The sequence below is a fragment of the Grammomys surdaster genome, unplaced genomic scaffold (genome assembly GCF_004785775.1).
Source record: "Grammomys surdaster isolate TR1022 unplaced genomic scaffold, NIH_TR_1.0 125984, whole genome shotgun sequence".
Taxonomy (NCBI): domain Eukaryota; kingdom Metazoa; phylum Chordata; class Mammalia; order Rodentia; family Muridae; genus Grammomys; species Grammomys surdaster.
Window position 1 is genome coordinate 3,676,403 of NW_021620800.1, and position 18,260 is coordinate 3,694,662.

At 51.3% G+C, this 18,260-nt stretch overlaps 1 protein-coding gene across 2 annotated transcripts in view; it reads left to right on the plus strand.

Moving 5' to 3' along the window:
- Chst8 (carbohydrate sulfotransferase 8) overlaps window positions 1-16,331 on the plus strand; it is a 140,393-nt gene extending 124,062 nt beyond the window's left edge. Inside the window, exons 3-4 of one of the 2 annotated variants that reach the window (XM_028754180.1) lie at window positions 14,423-14,460; window positions 14,862-16,331. In XM_028754180.1, coding sequence (XP_028610013.1) covers window positions 14,423-14,460; window positions 14,862-15,947 — 1,124 coding nt within the window. In that variant the 3' untranslated portion in view covers window positions 15,948-16,331. The remainder of the gene's footprint in view (window positions 1-14,422; window positions 14,461-14,861) is intronic. The other variant, XM_028754181.1, reaches the window with a different exon arrangement.
- The last annotated feature ends 1,929 nt before the right edge of the window (window positions 16,332-18,260 follow it).

Here is an 18,260-nt window from a genome sequence, read left to right on the forward strand (position 1 = left end):
CACACACACACACACACACACACACACACACACACACACACACACACGCATGCGCCATACACTGCCATGGCCCTTACACACGCATGCGTCGTGCACCGCTATGTACCAGCCACGCGCATGCGCCGTCCACCACCATGCACCATCCACACGCATGCGCTGTGCACCATCGCACGCCATCTTCGCCATCCCACCTGACGTCAGCATGCTGTCATGTGCCCCTCCCCGTCATCTGTGCTTCACTGTGTCTGACATGGGAGACCTGAGTTCCTCAGCACCTCCCAGTTAAGTGCACCCTAACCCAGGGCCAGAACCACATCACCTTTTGTGAGAAAATCTTGACAGAAACAACGTAAGAGGGGAAAGGTGAATTTGAGTCCACGGTTCCAGGAGATTTTGTTCGATCTGGAAGGGAAGTCACGGCAGGGCACAGCAACTCCCCCTGTGGCAGCAGGAGTGTGAGGCAGTGGCCTTTTACATCATGGGAGACCCGTGAAAACAGAGAAAGAGGGTCAGAACTAGGGTAGGCATTATATCCAAAAGCCATTCCCTAGTAGCCTGCATCCATCCACCACGCCCTACCTCCCTAAAGCCTGCAAAATAGCATTGCCTGCTAAGGAACAAGAACCCACCCCCCCGCCTGTGGGGGGAGATATCAGAGTCCCACCATAACACACATGCCTTGTAACGATCGCTCACTCCTGTCATCCCCGACTCTGTCTTCTTAAGGGCATCCTGCCTTTGCTTTGATACTCTAGGCCATAAGAGTCTTCCCAAGATACATCAGCTATGCTGTGCATGAAGAGTCAGTTTTGGCCTGTAACTGGAACCCCTTATTTTCCTCCTTCCAATTTCTCTCAGTCTTGGTGCCAGGATTGGTATTAGTTCTCCCCACAAGGAGGTGCGTACTCTTCCAGACTTCTGGCCCGAGATAGCTGGGTTCTATCCAGATCTGTCATGAAGTGAACCTTGACGTTGCCCTCAGCTCCTCTGAGCTCTCACTCTGCAGGGCAAGGGCCTCATTTCCAAGGAGCACTTTCTGCTCATCATGTGAGACAGAAGCCAACCTAGGGTCACCCTGCCTGCAGCCTGCCGTTCTTCTGGGGAGCTCATCTCTGCAGAGCCATCTAGCCTGGCCCATCTCTGCATCTTTCACTTGGGAATACAGTAGAGGCATATGGCTGGAAGCTCAGAATACCATCATCAAAACCATCCATCACTCCAAGCTACTCCTTAGAGCTCAGGGGATTTCTGGCTTCTGTAAATCCTTCTCTGAAATCCTTTCTTCACAAAGCCTCAGGCATCAGAAGCCCTCTGGTGCCCCAGCCAAGCTAGCTGCTACCCGACCAACTATATACAGTGCTCACCCTGCTTCCCGTGCATAGTGTTACCCAGCATTTCCCACTCCCATCCTCCATACCCCAATCTGCTCCCAAACAAACAGCAAACATGCTAGTCGCAGCTGGAAGCATCCTTGGCGTGATTTATTGCCATTGTTCCAATATTTTGTTTGGAGCAGTAAACCTTTGGATATAAATCAAGTCATTAGAAGGAATGACGTTTAATCCTGCAGAAGGTGGCTCAGTAGGCAGCCCAAAAGCTATTAATTCTTGAGAGGATGGGCCACCCACTCGCTCCACACACGGGCAAGGAAGCCCAAAGACATGAGCCTGATCTCTTTCATTTCTTTGAGTGGCATGTGTCAAGACCACAAAGAAGGGCCCCAAATATCTGCTTGGTGAACTACTCTGGGGTCTTCCTTTCTCCAGAAACACAAACAGCCAGGAGGGGCCACCTCTGTGCCTGTTACCAGCCCACTTCATCCTTAGAACAGCCGTGACAGTTGCATTTCAAAGGAGGCCAGAGAACAGCTCAGAATATCTTTACCCGTCGTTTTCACAGTGACCTCAACCACACAGGTGTTCATTACACGAAGACCAAGTTATATTTGCAGAGCCAAACCAGGTCTAAATGCCCAGCCTCGGTGTACTCAAGGCAAAGAAGGGCTAAGCTGATCCAGAATATTAAGTTGCCCGTCCACCCCAACCCAGCTCAACACTGGAATCCTTGCACACCCTGCCAGATAGAACTGGGGATAAAGCTGGGAGCATCTTCATTGAGGGGCTTCCTGAGGAGACACATGACAAGGGTGGATGTCTAATGCTTTTGTGATGGGCCATTGCTAAGAAGCATGGTGTTACAAATGACAATGGTGTTGGGTGTCGCCAAGCCACACTGTGCAGCTTGCTTCTCTGCTGCCTCCCACTGCTGAGGTGGGAGACGGGCACAGTGATTCATGTCTCTGATCCCAGCACTCTAGAGGCTGACTCATAAGTTTGAAGCTAGCCTGGGCTATAGAGTGAGAGCTCACCCTACCTCCCCCCAATAAATAGTAAACAAACAAACAAACAAACAAACAATAAAACCAAGCAGAGGCGTACAGTGCCAGACTGGCTAGTAGGCACTATTTGCACTCAGCCTCCACTGCCTACAGATAGTTCTGCAGTCAGTCAATGTTCAGATCTGTACTTCAGGTTTGGGCTAACACAATATCATTCTTCCTTCCCCCCACCCCCCACCTACTGGCTCCTTCATTCCTGATGGAATTCACTCTGGAGAGGATCCGGACCATTTGTTGGGAGCTCTCCTCACCCCTCTCATGCTTGCCCCTGACCCACTAAGCCCTTCATTATTCAACAGAATCTACCATCCCCAACTCCTCTCCCACTGAGTTCACGACCTCTCATTTCCCATCCACGTCATGACATCATTCCAAATCCATTTCCCTCTCTCCTTTGGGCCTCATTCTCATCAGGCTGCTTCTGGAGTGCCCCAAGAATGACCTTTGACTATGTAATGACCTTAGAAACCCCTCCCTCGCTTCCTCAGCCTCAAAGTCAGGGCCCTAGGAACAGTCAGCTTTCTTGGCTCTATAGTGTGTGGGGCTTGTGGGGCAGTGTGTGTGGGGAACTCAGTCCTGCTGGGAAGGTTACTGTCTTCATTGCCTCAGATGCGCTGGGGCCAGTGTGCTCAGCCTACTTCTTCTTACAGTCTGGATGAGATCTCCAGGGAGAGAACCCCGAGGGACTGCATACAGGATCTGTGCTGGGCAGAGCAAAAGCTGGCCATTATAAAAACAGGAAAGGTGGTGTCTCTACAGGCATCCCATGCCAAGTGCGATGTTCACATCTGTATTCTGGGGCCTTACCTGTTCTTCTATATACAGATCTTCAGAGCAGAGACTTCCTGGGTTATTCTTGCCCCAGTCTTTGACTGTACCTGATTCCAAGTTGAAAGCCCTTCCCGAGAGATTCCCTTTCCTTTCCAAATGTGGACTATAGATACTCAGACGCTTAGCAGGGAAAAGCCATGCCAACTTCTCCCCAACTCCCTGCCTCCCCCTGGAATGATCCAGGGAGCTCCTGGCCTTGCCTTTGCAATCCAATCTGTCACTGAACAGAGGCCCCTGTGGTCAGATCCTGGCTGGAATGGGAGGGCCCTGCTAATGTGGTTGCCTGCCTACCCTACTGGGGTCATGACTGGGAGACTCGGGAACCCCTCTGGATGAAGCCAGGGCTCAGCATTAGTAACCAGTATACAGCCACTAAGAATCAGAGCACCCACCCCTGAACCCCTAGGCAGTCCTTAGGCGACCTTCTTTTCTGAGAGGGGATGGGGCTGGCTGCCTCACTCAGGACAGAGTGTGAGGGACATGCCCGCTCTAAGGAAGCATCAACTAAGATGGATTTGCTCTTGTGGCTCTTCAGGGTATCACAAAGAGCAGCTGTGACAGGTCTGACAGCCACAGGCCTGCTCAGTAATTGACGCCGACGATGCCTGAGCGACACATCCAGAGGCCAGCTGAAGCTGGAAAGATCATTATCGTTCGGTCAGGCCAGTACAGTAATGAGGCTGCCCCACTGACTGCCTCCAAAGGGCAGTAAGGGAGACAGCAAACACGCTTGTCCTTGGAGTGGACAACACAGGGCAGGGCCAGTCGATACCAGCGTGAGGTTCTCCACGGAGCCGCCCCCCCCCTCGCAGGCTCCAGTTCCTTCGTGATCCTCCTGTTTTTATTCCTTGGGACTCACTACTGTTTAAGCCAAATTCACCGCCTTCCCGCTGAGAGGGTGGAGGGAAATCCATGGGTACCCGTAAGCTTGGTTGCTTAAGACAGAATCTCACATAGCCTAAGCTGGCCTGGAACCTACTCCCTAGCTGAGATTAGCCTTGAATTCCTGTGCCTTTGCTCCTGTCTCCCAAGTGTTAGAATGTTAGGCCTGTGACATCACACCCAGCTCCATCATTTTGCGATTCCCAAGCCCTGTGCCTCCATCCTGTTTTCCTACCACTCCAGTAAGTTCTAGTTTTTACACACACACACACACAGAGAGACAGACACACACACACACACACAGCACCAGCAAGAAATGAGCTCCTGGACGTATATGGCTATACATCTATCCAGCCCCAGTTCATCTTCTCCTTCCCCTTCCTCTTCCCCTTCCCCTTCCCCTCCTACCTCTCTCCACTTGGCAATACCATAATCACTCTCCTGGGACTTGTTCCCTTTCAGCAAAAACACCAGAAAGTCCAACTTAACACTCAAGCCGGAAACCAGTAGCTGCCTCTCTCCACTCCCAGCCAGTCCCCCAGGTCCAGCTGCTGACTTGAAGCCAGCTTTGCTCAGCCAAGGAGGGCCTTGCTCCATGTTCACAGCAACATGAAATCTGCTGCGGTGGGAATATTTACATTTTGGAAATCAGCCCAGAGGTCAGATTCCTCCCCAGCCCACTGCTCAGGTAGGAAGCTCACTCCTAGGCAGCATACCCCTAGGTAGGAAGCATTCATCTTGGCCTTTCCTACTTGGTTTTTACTATCATCTGGGCCAGGCCTCTGGGGTCTCTCACTGGTCAAGGATGGATCTTGCTGGTCTGTCTTCAGGTCCTCATCACAGGGTGGTCCTTGAGTTCAGAACAAGCCCAGAGCTGAGGCTTTGAACCCTGGGAGATAAAGTCTGGTGCTTTTAGGACCCTAAAGTCCCTTGTTTGCCAGACCCTCCCAGTCTTTTCAGTCCTGCCTTTCCTCAACACCCTTCAGTCTCTGTGTTCTTCCCTTCATCCTGGCGGCCTGGTTCCTTTCACCTCATGAGCCTTGCTCTTATGAGGCAAAGCAGCTGGCTCTGCCAGGAATGACCATATTCATTTTCCTCAGATACCAACCGCCATTGCCTTGTGTTCTTGGCTGACCGGCCTTGCCTACTGCAGCCTCCAGTCCTGGTAGGCTACACATATGGAGTCCCTGGTCCCTGCCTGCCCCTAACTGGACTATAAAGTTTGGGACTAAACTGTCCCTTTCCAGGCTATGACACTGTCAGCAATGGCAACACACAATGGGACCCATCTAGGTATTCGTCTGTGTTGAGTGGGTGAGCACATGGCAGTGGATAGCAGGGTTGTTCTGCTGTGGTGGCCAGAGGGCCAGCTGCCTAGGGTGCTGCCAGTGTGTGAGACAGAAACAGGAGCTTCAGGGGGCCACAGGGTGCTGCTCATGGGTGTCACGAAGTTTGTCCCTGCCTGCCTTCCATGCATTTACTATCTACCACCTGTCCTTCCAGATGTGCATTTAAGGGCACCTGAAAGACAGATAAGGCAATTCTCAGGCTAAGCCATGTATGTAGACATCCCTGAGACCAGCAGGGATGCAACCTCAAGTGCCCCCCAACACTCTACATGCTACATCCCATTGCAGAAACCTTGCTGTGCGGAAAGCACATGTATGTACACTGTAACATACCTCTTTGCCATGCGTGGTATCCTGGACCATAAGACATGGGGTCAAATCTCATCAGCACACAAGCTGAAGTACGATGATCATGTGTGTGCTGTGACACCACACACACACACACACAAATGCATACACACCAGACACAGTGGAAATCACCCACAGGCTTTAAACAAAGAAGCACTTTGAGGCTGGAGTTCAGAGCCTCTCCCTATGGGCGGGGCATACAGAGGAGTGACATGTTTAGGGCTTCATTCCCCCACCAAGTGATGGACAGATGGTTGTTTGTGGGTCTGGTGGGGCAGCTGCTGGGTTCGCAGACTAGCCAAGCGGCTGGCTGGTTGACTGACAGACAGCTTCTACAGGCCAATCTTTGACAGTTCCCAGGGAATTCACAGTGCAGGCTGAGCTGACAGGGAACTACCCGGTTGAATAAAGAATCCTAATCACAAAGGCAGGGAACGGAATTACTAAACAAAACAAGAAGAGGCCAGAACCATCAGACCAGTGCCCGTCAGTCAGAGAGACAGGGAGAGTCCTGCTTCCTTCCTCTACTGGCCTGCCCAGAGACCCTGCACCACTGCAGCAGCTGTGCCCAAGAACACAGCTGCTGGAAAAAGGTCCAGGACATCCAAATACCAGGAGCTGGCAGCTTCCAGCTCTTTGGCTCCAAATGTCCTGTGCCACCTGCACCTTTGTGGACTTGCAAGATGAGGGAGACATACAGAATTCAAGGTCACACAGCAATCAAGCCTGTCTCTCTCTCCCACCCACCTTACAGTCCTTCACTCACAGTCTCTTTTTTTGATGCACTGCAGACTCAATATATGATGTGAATCGTACCCAGGTACCCAGGCCTAGTGCCACATACCTGTTATCCCAACATTCAGAACGCTGCAACAGAAAGATCATGAGTTTAAGGCCAGCCTGGGCTGTACAGCCAGACCCCGTCTCCAATAAATAAGAACAAAGCATCCAGACAACTCTTCTGAGCAGTGTCCCTGGATGAATCCAAACTCGAGGATCAGTATAACCTCTGCTATGGATTCATGTGCTCCCCAAATTCATGTGTCTTCCATCTTAGTCACCAGATTCATGTCATGCTTGGTACTTGTGAGGGAATTAGAGTTAGGTGAGGTCCCGAGGCTAGCCCCATCCCTTGATAGGATTAGGGTCTCAGTAAGAATAGAAAGAGCAAGCTTCAGCATAACTCATTGGTAGAGCACTTGCCTGGAATCCACCAGCAAGAAGCCATGGGCGTGGCTCAGTAGTAGAGAGCCTGCCAGGCTTCTGTGAGTCCCAGGGTTCGAACCCTAGAACTGCAAAAAGAAAAAGAGGTGCAGTGAGGAAGAGAGAAAGGCAGCCTGAGTTTGCAACTCCTGCCCTCCTGCTGTGTGCTTTGATACTGCAGAGAGGCCCTCACAGAGTGCTGGACTATGCTCCTGGGCTTACAGCCTTCAGGACTGTGAACAATGCTTGGTCCATTACCGAGTCTTGGTTATCCAGAAAATGAACCCTGGCAAACCCTCATATGGCTGAATTCACTCAGGATTAGAACAACTAGAGGACACCCACCCAGAGAAGCTGAGGCTCTGGGCTGGAGGATAGATGTCCCTGCAGGGACAGTGACTGCTGAGTGTGTCACCTGAGAATGACTGGTCAGAATCCCTCCTCCCACAAAGTGCACATGCCAACCTCAGAGCCAGCTTCAGGGTCCAGGAGCAGCTAACATCTGTGTGGGGAAGGGCTCTACTGACTGGAACCTCCGTGTGTAGGCATGCACTGTAACCAGTCCAGGCAATGCCCTGTAATCTAGCAATTTAGTAAATTGAATTTTCCGGTGAACACACGTGAGGATTTAAAGCCCTTCCGTGAGGTTCCTTTCATCCAAATTTGGTGCCTAGAGCCCAGGCTACTCTCTAATTGCTGAGCACTTGGGTCTTTCACTTTGCATCTCATCTGCATCCATTAACGGGCTGACCCCTTGTAAAGGCGCCTGTTCACTGAGAGGCATCCATGGGGGCAAATCAACCGTCACCCCTGAGCCAGCAGAGGTCAGAATGACCTGGGCCGGAGGGAAGAGAGCCACAGGAAGTGTGTCCACAACAAGGCCACTGCCACAGGAACAGGACCCCACCTTGATGTGCCACAGATGGCGACAACCAGCTAGGGGTGTCTAATGTCAGGGGAAGGCAGGGCCCCCTAGCCATCAAGCCATGACCTGACCACCTAACAGGCACCTGTCACTCCTTCTAGGCTATGGAACCGCACTAGAGAAATACTCGGAAAGGATTAGTAATTCCAGTCAGAGCCCTAGCCGCAGTCTCCACAAAGAGAGACCCAACTCCCCCTCCACATCTGGTACCAGCACAGTCTGGTAGCATCTGCCTTACCGCAAGCATTCACTGAGCCCCTAGAGTATACTAGGCATCACTCCAGTCTAACAAAGGTAAACCAGACAAAGTCCCTCCCTACAGACGTCAAACATAGTCCTTCAAGACTCCAAAGATTCTACCCTACCCCGCTGCCAAGACCTAGGCTGCTCCTGTGCTGCCCCTGGGACACTCTACAGACCCATAAAAACATATCTTCTGATACAGGTTGAATTGTGTGCCCTCCCCCAAAGCAGACCTCTCCATCCCCAGTGCTCGAAACTGTGGCCACACAGGCTCTCTGCAAGCATAAGCAAGTAAAAGGAATTCTTTGGGGAAGATAGCCATGGAAAGACAACAGGCAGGAACTAGATGTACGTTATCCAAAGCCAGGGAACACCTTGGGATTGCCAGAAGCTGGAAGAGGCAGGAAGGACCCTTCCTAGGGGCTTGAGAAGAAGTGTAGCCTGCCAACCATTTTATTTCTTATTTTATTGTATTGTAAGGTCCTTCTACTCAGAATACCCACATGCTAGTGAAGCCCTTCCCCAGCTCAGTCACAGACTTAGACTTCGCCTCCTGATTATGAAGAGACAAGGTGAGAGCCAAGCGTGTTGTTACCTTTAATCCCAGGACCTGGAAGGCTGAGACTGGAAGATTGCAGGTTTGAGATCAGCCTGGGCTGTGTAGTGAGACAGTCTCAAAAATAAAATAGAAGAAGATAAAGAAGGAAAGGTGGAAGAAAGAAACCAGGCTTTGTGGAACTGGGGATGTGGCTCAGTTGTAAAGTACTTGCTTATTTAGATCTCCCCAATGAGAGGCTGAGAGGTAGAGCCCCTGCCTAGAATTCCCCAGTGAGGGGCTGGGGGCGTGGCTCAGTGGTAGAGCCCCTGCCTAGAATCCCCCAGTGAGGGGTGGGGGCGTGGCTCAGTGGTAGAGCCCCTGCCTAGAATCCCCCAGGGAGGGGTTAGGGTATGGCTCAGTGGTAGGGTATTTGTCCTAGATTTCACCTCCAGGGGAAAAAGACAGCAAAGAGAGTCTGCTAGGCAGTGTAAGTAGAGATCCCCAGACCCTTCTTCCTTCCAAAGACACAGATGTGGCTGTGTATCTGTCTTACACCCTCACCCAGGACAGGAGACCCTCAAGATCGGCCACACCCTCTCTCTGCTCACTGGGAGGCTCTACCACTGAGCCACGCCCCCAACCCCTCATTGGGGGATTCTAGGCAGGGCTCTACCACTGAGCCACGCCCCCAGCCTCTCACTGGGGGATTCTAGGCAGGGGCTCTACCACTGAGCCACACCCCCAGCCCCTCACTGGTTCTTCTTAAGTATATACTTTACCCACAGAGCCATGTCCCCAGCCACTGGTTTTTCTAATTGGATTCAGGCTGAACTTGAACTTACTCATTGCCTAGGCCAACCTTGAACTAGTGCTCCTCCAACTCCAGCCTCTTGAGGACTGGGATTACTATGCCCTGCAAAATTCAGTTTTTATCTAGACTGTTTATTTCGGGTCTTGGGAGGGGCTTGAGGAGGCTATATTGAAGCCATAGCCTCCTCTTCTTATGAGCCCCATCCTACTGATGCCTGAGGATTAACAACGGTTAGCTGACCCTTCCTGTCCTGAAGTGCAGTATCCTGAGGCATGCACATACCCGCCCAGCCTCATACACTGATGTCTGGCTTTGGATTGCCCAGAGCTTCCACCTTTATTTATGCAAGTGATGGAAAAGCCACTCTCTTCGTGGGAGCCAAACCATTGGCACGAGCATGCGCAAGAGACGGGAGGCGGGACGGAGGCAAGGGGGAGGGGTCAATTACATTCCCCTCTTTACGGTTCTGTCTGTTCAGAAGTGGCCGTGTGGGAATCAGGGTCAGCATCACCTAATGAACTGCCCCGAGTTTAAGGGTTGGAATCGTACAGCTTTGGGCATACTCTCAGCTCCACACGAGAGCAGTCCTTTTATCTGTTTTTAATTGCAATATAAAATTTCTCTGCCAAGTGGACCGTTGGCAGCCAGCTTGGCTTGGTGGGCAAACGTGTCTTTGGATTGTATCCAGGAAGGAGTTTCCCTTCGTCCTGTGCCCTTGATTCCCCAGGACTGGCCATCTGTTGAAGCTCCCCAGTTGCTTGGAAGCAGCATGCACGAGACAGGGTCCTCCTGCCTCCTCTGCACAGGTGAAAGGGGACAAGGTCCACAGCCCTAGCTGCTGCGGCCTCACTTCACTGGGCGATGCAGAGCCTCTGCCAGCAGCGGCTCTTCAGCCTCACTCCTGGCCACATTCAGCATGGTTCCTTTGCTCCAGAGAAGGAATATAAATAAGTACCATCACACCTTGACAGGTTGACAGGAGTGACAACCAGAGTAAATCCCCGTGTCTGAGACTCTGTGGAGAAGAGGTGATTTAGCAGAGCCAGCTGCCGTCACCAGAAGAAAATAATTAAGGAACGCCGTGGTGGAGAGGGAAGCGGAGCGGCTGCAGCGGGTCCCTTCTGGTGAAGGGATCTGTCATCGTTGGCAGTGGGAGAGGACCCCACGCGCCAAAGAGAAATGAGCTCTGGAAGCTTGTGCTAGAGTATGGGATGAGGAGGCAGGGGTGTTGAGAATGGAATAGGCTTGGGATGAGGGGACACCTGGCAGGGGTTTATCCTCCAAGCCAGGCACCCATCGTTCACCCCACTTGTGCATGAAGCTCCCCACAACCGCAGTCTCTCTGGAAGAGACCAGAAGGCTTGTTTACAGGCTCCCCATGTGTATATGTGTGTGTGTTCGCATACACACAGACTTGTGAATACCCAGGAAGGTGTGTCCTTCATCCCAAAAGGGCATCACTTGTACCCAATCCAAGACTACCGGAAGAAAGTGACAGTGTGCCCAGGGTCTGCCTCTGCTTCCATCTGTGAAGATTTGGATTCAAAATGGCTCCCGTGGGCTCATGTTTTGAACACTTGGTCCCCAGCTTGTAGGATGCCCTGGCAGGAGAAACGGGTCACTAGGCCAGACCTTTGAGTTTATACCCGCTTCTGGTTCTGCTCCTAGTCCACCACTCTGGGAGGAGTTTGCATGACACTCCTGTTACTATGACTACCACATGCCTCTCCTAAGGTAGTGGACTGAAGTCTCTGAGACTGTACACCAAGATAAAGTCTTCGTCTCTCAAATTGTTTCTGTCAAGTATTCAACCCACAGCAATGAGAAAGTGTCTAATATATTGACCTGGGAGTTGAAGAAAGTTCCAGAAGCTATGTGTGGTATAGCCCACACCTATAGTCTTAGCAGAAAGCCAAAAGCAGGAGGATTATAAATATAAGGCCAGCTTGGTATAAAATGAGGCCCATTCTTGGAAAAAAAAAAAAAGACTCTGGAGTCTCAGGAACTAGCTTAATGAGTTCAGTGTTTGTCATGCGAGCATAAAGGACTTTCTGCTCACAAGTATCAAAGTAAAAAAGCCAGACCTGGCAGTGTTGGGGTTGTAGAATCCCAAGGGCTCACTAGTCAGCCAGTCTGGCTGAAGTGATAAGTGAGAGACCCCCCAGTGAATAAGGTAGCCAGCGATAGAGTAAGACTTGTCCCTATCCATACATGCACACACACAAACACATAGGCACACACACATGCACAAACACACACACACACCTGCAGATACTCATAAATGCACACACATAGACCTGAAAGAAATAAGGTAGAGAACAGTTAGGGAAAACACCACATGCATGCTCATACACACACACACACACACACACACACACACACACACATGCAGGCACACATAAATGCACACATAGACCTGAAAAAATAAGGTGAATGATTATGGAAAACATCACATACACACACACACACACACACACCCCACATGCAGATACACATAAATGCTCACATATAGACCTGAAAAAAGTTAGGAAGAGGAGAGTTCAGGAGAACACCACATGTATGCTCACACAAATGTATTCACTATACATCCATGCACACACACAGTGACAGTTGCAGGAAACTCAGGGCATCTGAGCTTTCCATCCCAGAAGAAGCCGTTGTTGGCTTCCTTGCTTGCTAATGAATGAAGGACATGCCGGGCACAGCCTCAAACTGGGCACCATGAGATGAAGGAAACAGGACTGAAGCCAAGAAACTGGTTCCCACAGAAATCCACCGTATGGGTCAGTGGATATCTCCTCACCAGCTCAATATAGCCACTGGCCTCTGCTCAATTCACAGGGGGAGTGCTGGCCTGTCAGAACCACTTCTTCCCTTCTCCACCAGAAACTGGTCAGGCGTGGCTGGGCCCAGTGCCCCAACATGCTACCCATCACTCTGGCTCTCTGCTTATGTGAGGGGCAACTATTTTTCTGATTGTGACTGGCTTTCAGCAAAAGTTCAGAGTGCAAACATCCACTCCAGAACCCAGGAACAGAGTCCCTGACATCTCAGTGGACTGATGAGATCTGAAATAGACAATCTCTCAACAGAGTATCAGCCTTCTCAACCAACTGCCCACCAATGCACCAAATGATTTGAAGCCCTCTTTGTCTGCCCTCTTTGGTGGGCAGAGGGAACATTCTAGAACTTGGCCAACATAATGGTTTGGATATGAAGTGTCCCTCCTAAAGGCTCATTATGGCTTAAATGTGAAATGTCCTTCACAGGCTCAGATGTCTGAATACTTGGTCACCATCTGGTGGCGCTGTTTGAGAATGCTGCGGAACCTTTAGGGCACACAGCCTAAATGGCAGATATAGGACTACAGGGGCTGGGCTAGGGGACTATACCCAGCCTTGGTTTCGGCCTAAGTTCTCTGGTTTCTTTTCTTTCTTTTTTTTTTTTAAGATTTATCTATTTTTATTTGTATGAGTACACTATAGCTGTCTTCAGACACACAGCAGATGAGATCATTGGATCCCATTACAGATGGTTGTGAGTCACCACATGATTTGCTGGGAATTGAACTCCGGACCTCTGGAAGAACAGTCGGTGCTCTTAACCTCAGAACCATCTCTCCAGCCCAGATCTCTGGTTTCTTAATGGTTGAGATATACTAGATCGTTTTCCAACCAGAGATAGAAGCCAAGCCATCCTGCCTCACCCACCGTGGAATTATAAAACACAAGTAAATCCTTCTTCTATATCGCCTCTGTCTTAGATTTTTGTCTCAACAACAATAAAAGTGTCGGTGCAAGGCTCGTGTGTTAGAGGCTTGGTCCTCTTCTTTTGACCCTATTTAGGAAGTTCTGAAACTTTAAAGGATGATATCTAGCTTGAAGAAGAGAGTCACTGGAGGTAGGTCTTTGAAAGCATCTTCTCCCAGGCCCTGTCCCATCTTGCCTTCTCAGTTTCCTGGTCAGCTGTGAAGTGAATGACTTCCTCTACCACATGCTTCAGTCACCTTGATGCTCTCTGTCCCAGCACCTGAGGCCAGGCAACCATGGACTGATCCCTCTAGAACTGTGGCCCTACATAAACCTTTCCTTTAAAAAAAAAAGATTTATTTATTTTAATTTTTTATATATGGGTGTTTGCTGCATATATGTCCACATGTGTGAGGTACCCACAGAGGCTAGAAGAGGACACTGGAGTCTCTGGAACTGGAGTTACAGATGGTCGTCAGTTGTCATGTGGTGCTGGGAATTGAACCCAGGTCCTCTGGGACAGTAGCAAGGACTCTAAACTGCTGAGCAGTCTCTCTAGCCACCACCACCCCAATATTATTATGCCTGCAGGCCAGAAGAGGGCACCAGATCTCATTATAGATGGTTTTGAGCTTGAACTCAGGACCTCTGGAAGAAGAACAGCCAGTGCTTTTAACCACTAAGCCATCTCTCCAGCCCAGTGTTTCTTTTAATTTGTTTATATCAGACATTTTGTCATAGCAACCAGAAAAGTAATCACAGCCAGCAGCATACAGATTTCTCTGCATCTTCCCCAAGTCACCAATCAGCATTTGCCCAGGCCTTGGCTCTGTTTGCACTTTTAGGGGACACCAGGATGAGCCTGACATCATCCCTGTGACGCCGTGAATGTCCAGGCAAGGGAAATGCCTTTTTTCTATGGGGCTGGTGTGTGCAAGTATTGTCTTGTTCAAATATGGAGCAGGGTATGTTGACAGGCATGGAGAGAGGCTGGACAAGAGTTTTCAAAGGGTATTTTGTGAATTAATGACAGGGCCAGGTGGAGGTGGCCTGAGGGGGTCCTGACTGTTGGGCTGGGCAGGCAGGTATGTGGTTCCTCTATGCTACCACTGTTTAACGCTTCTCTCTCCTCTATTGCCTTCCAGGTATAAAGTTCAGCATCAGGCCCCAGCAGCCCCAGCATGTAAGTTCCAAGAATCCTGTAAATCTCAGATAGGGTTGGGGAGGACAGAAGGGCGGTGTTGGAAACGGTGAGAAAGACAATTTGGAGCTTAGGCTGAATCCATTCATAGGAAGAAAAATGTGTTGGGTCCTTTCCGGAAGCCTTGGGAACAAAACCTCGGGCTTTGGCTCCATGAATTTTCCTTCTCTGTTAGATGACTCCTTTGGACAGTACTAACAGACACAGTAAATCTGTGCCGGCCGCCTGCACTCTACCAGCAGCGCCCGACCGGTCCCACCAGCGTGCCAAACTAAGGTTCCTGGGGGGACTGCTCCACCTTGTGGTAGAAATTATATTTGCCGTTCAGGTCCCACATTTCTGCAATACTGTATGGACCCTAGCCACTTCTCTTCTTGTTCTAGGATACCCACTTGAGGATACCCACAGAAAGGGTCACACGAGATTCACCCAGCGGGTTCCCAAGAGGCCTCCAACTGCAGGCGCCTGACCAGCCTCGACCTCACCCGAAGGCAGCGGGGTCTCCTTTACGACTCCGGCAGCGCAGGCGGAGACTGCTCATCAAAAAGATGCCAGCTGCAGGGACCATCCAAGGCAACAACTCGTCTGAAACCTTTATCCAGCCGAGAGCCCGCACCATGGACAGTCGTTGGGTCAGCCTGCACCAGACCCAGCAGGAGCGTAAGCGTGTGATGCAAGAAGCCTGTGCCAAGTACAGGGCCAGCAGCAGCCGCAGAGCTGTAACCCCCCGCCACGTCTCCCGCATCTTCGTGGAGGACCGCCACCGTGTGCTGTACTGTGAGGTGCCCAAGGCAGGTTGCTCCAACTGGAAGCGGGTGCTCATGGTGCTGGCAGGGTTAGCCTCATCCACTGCAGACATCCAACACAACACCGTCCACTATGGCAGCGCACTCAAGCGCCTGGATACTTTCGACCGGCAGGGCATCGTGCACCGACTCAGTACCTACACCAAGATGCTCTTTGTCCGGGAACCCTTTGAGCGGCTGGTCTCTGCTTTCCGAGACAAGTTTGAGCATCCCAACAGCTACTATCATCCTGTCTTTGGCAAGGCTATCCTGGCCCGGTACCGTGCCAACGCTTCGCGGGAAGCACTGCGGACTGGCTCCGGTGTACTGTTCCCCGAGTTCGTCCAGTACCTGCTGGATGTCCACCGGCCCGTGGGCATGGACATCCACTGGGACCATGTTAGCCGGCTGTGCAGCCCTTGCCTCATCGACTATGACTTCGTGGGCAAGTTTGAGAGCATGGAGGACGATGCCAACTTCTTCCTGCGTCTCATCCATGCGCCTGGGAACCTGACTTTCCCGAGGTTCAAGGACAGACACTCTGAGGAGGCAAGGACCACATCGAGAATCACCCATCAGTACTTCGCTCAGCTCTCCTCGCTGCAGCGACAGCGAACCTACGACTTCTACTACATGGATTACCTGATGTTCAACTACTCCAAGCCTTTCTCGGACCTGTACTGAGAGCGGGGCCTGCTGGTCAGGGGCGGGGTCTGCCGGTCGTGCCCGCTCACCTGTGCATAGGCATCCTCCAGGGAGAGCTCTGAGGATGTGAGGCCTGTGGCTGTGGCTCTAAGTGGGCCACAGAGGCCCAGACAATGGACCTTGACCTTTGTCCCACACCCATTTCCTCACTGAGTCGGGCGGGCTTGATACTGAGCAGTCAGATGAATGCTCTAAGAACTCAGCTGAGCTATGTGACCAGGGAAGCCTGAGGCCCAGAAGAGGGCCCCAGCGGTAAGGGATGTCTTACATCCCCTTATCCTTTGCCTTGTACCAAACCACGTGGTTTGCTGCTTTTCTATGACCCAGGGGGAGGTCTGAATAAAGCACACGGTTTTCAGAGCAGTGGTGTCTACTCCAGGTCCCTGTTAGGAGTTCATAGGGACCTTGCCCTATGCTTTGGGGAGTCTTAGAAATATTTATTTTACTATGAATTATATGTGAATATGTACACTTGAGTGCAGATGTCTGTAGCGGCTGGAGGGTCAGATACCTCCCCCCACCCCACCCACCCCCAGTGGAGTGACAGGCAGCTGTGAGCCTCCCTAGGAGCTTACTTAAACTACTAGAGCAATCTGAGTTCTTAACCACCGAGCCTGCTTTTGTTTGGTTGAAACAGGATCTTGCTGTGCATTTCCAGCTTGTTTGTTTGTTTGAGTTCTTTCTCTTTCCAAACCACCTGTGGGCCCTGTTAGAGCTAAGTCCCTGAGAGAGAAGAGAGACTGCCCCCACTGAGGGAGTGGAATTCCTTGTGTCTCACCTTGCAACAGGTCCTCTGAGGACTGCTAGAGCAGGGGCAAGCTCCCTATCAGGTGCCCATGAGGGCTGCTCCTGGGGCCCCAGAAGGCACCGAGCAGTACAGTCCATTTTTGTGATTCTCACTGCAGGGAGCGATGCCGTCCTCGGCTTCCTAGACATCTACCGTAAGCTGGCTGAAGCCAGCACAACCCTGACCCAGAATGTGACCCTCAGCCTTATCTGATCACCTGATCAAACACCTCAAGGCTGACAGATTACCCACCCTTGAGGAAGCGGCTTTGGGGGAGGGGAAAGCAGAGCTGTACGTGAAACCTCTCCTGAAATGCACAGTGTGGTGCCAGAACTGATTCTGAAATTGTCACAAGTCAGAGTGACACCGGAAAGGTCCCAGTGGAAGTATTGTTGATGCTTACAGTACAGGTGTGCCTGGGGCTGTGTGGACTGTGTCTTCAAGGAGAGGAAAGCACTTTGTATTAGGAGCAGATGTCGGTTTGCCTGTTTCCCCAGGATTGCTGAGGACCTCTGCCTGCCTTTCTGGATCTGTCTGTGGGGCAGATATATCCAGGTCCTTCCTGGGAGACCGATCCTAAAGCTGTTTCCACTGGTGAGGAAGCTGATTTGGGTTCCTAAGGAGAGGCAGCACCAGGTGCTAGGGCAGTAGGTGCTGTTGGAATCCAGCTGGCCTTAACACTGGCTGCAGCTAGTCCACCTCCATTTTGGCTCCACTGTAGTAGACTCTGGAATCTTCCAGGATTGGAACATGTAACTAAGGCTGCCTTCTGTCTCAGAGCCACATTCATCCAGGAGCCCTGAGCAAGGGTGAGGCTGGTTCCAGCTGGAAGTGACCATCTGATAGGGAGGGACCCAGAGGGAAGGGGAGGAGGCTCAAGCCACAGCCTGAGGGACTTGGGAAATTCGTTGAAGGCAGATGTCCAGAGGCTCAGAAAGCTAAGAAGGTCACCCTCACCAGAGCTAGAACCAGCTCTAGGCAGATCCATGTGAGAGAAAGCTACAGAGAACTGGCTGACTGTGGCCCAGAAATAGCAGGCACAAGTGAAACTGAATTCACAACACAGAAAGTGTTCCCGTTTGTGGGTACATTTGGCAGAGCCTGGGGCAGAGCGTTTAGTAGTCTCTGCTCAGCAAAAGGACACCTAGAGGCCCAGCTGGGTAGCCTATACTGCAGCTCAGGGGCAATCAGGATTGCCCTGGGCTACCACCAAAGAGAGAGGGAGGAAGGGAGGCTGGGAGGGGAGGTAAGGGAGTTAGGGAAAGAGAGAGCATGTGTCAGGGGTAGGCTAAAGATAAGAAACCCTCACAGGGTCACTCTTCGGCGGCATGAGCTGAGCTGGACAGGGCTACATGCATCCATGACCAGTTTTAAAGGAGGAGGGAACAGGACACAGGACTCTGACAATAATTACCACCTTGACGGTCCCCAGGATGGCCAGCAACTGAAGGCTGTATCCCCAGCCCTGAGGCCCTGCCTGGAATTCATTGAGGTCTATCCATCCC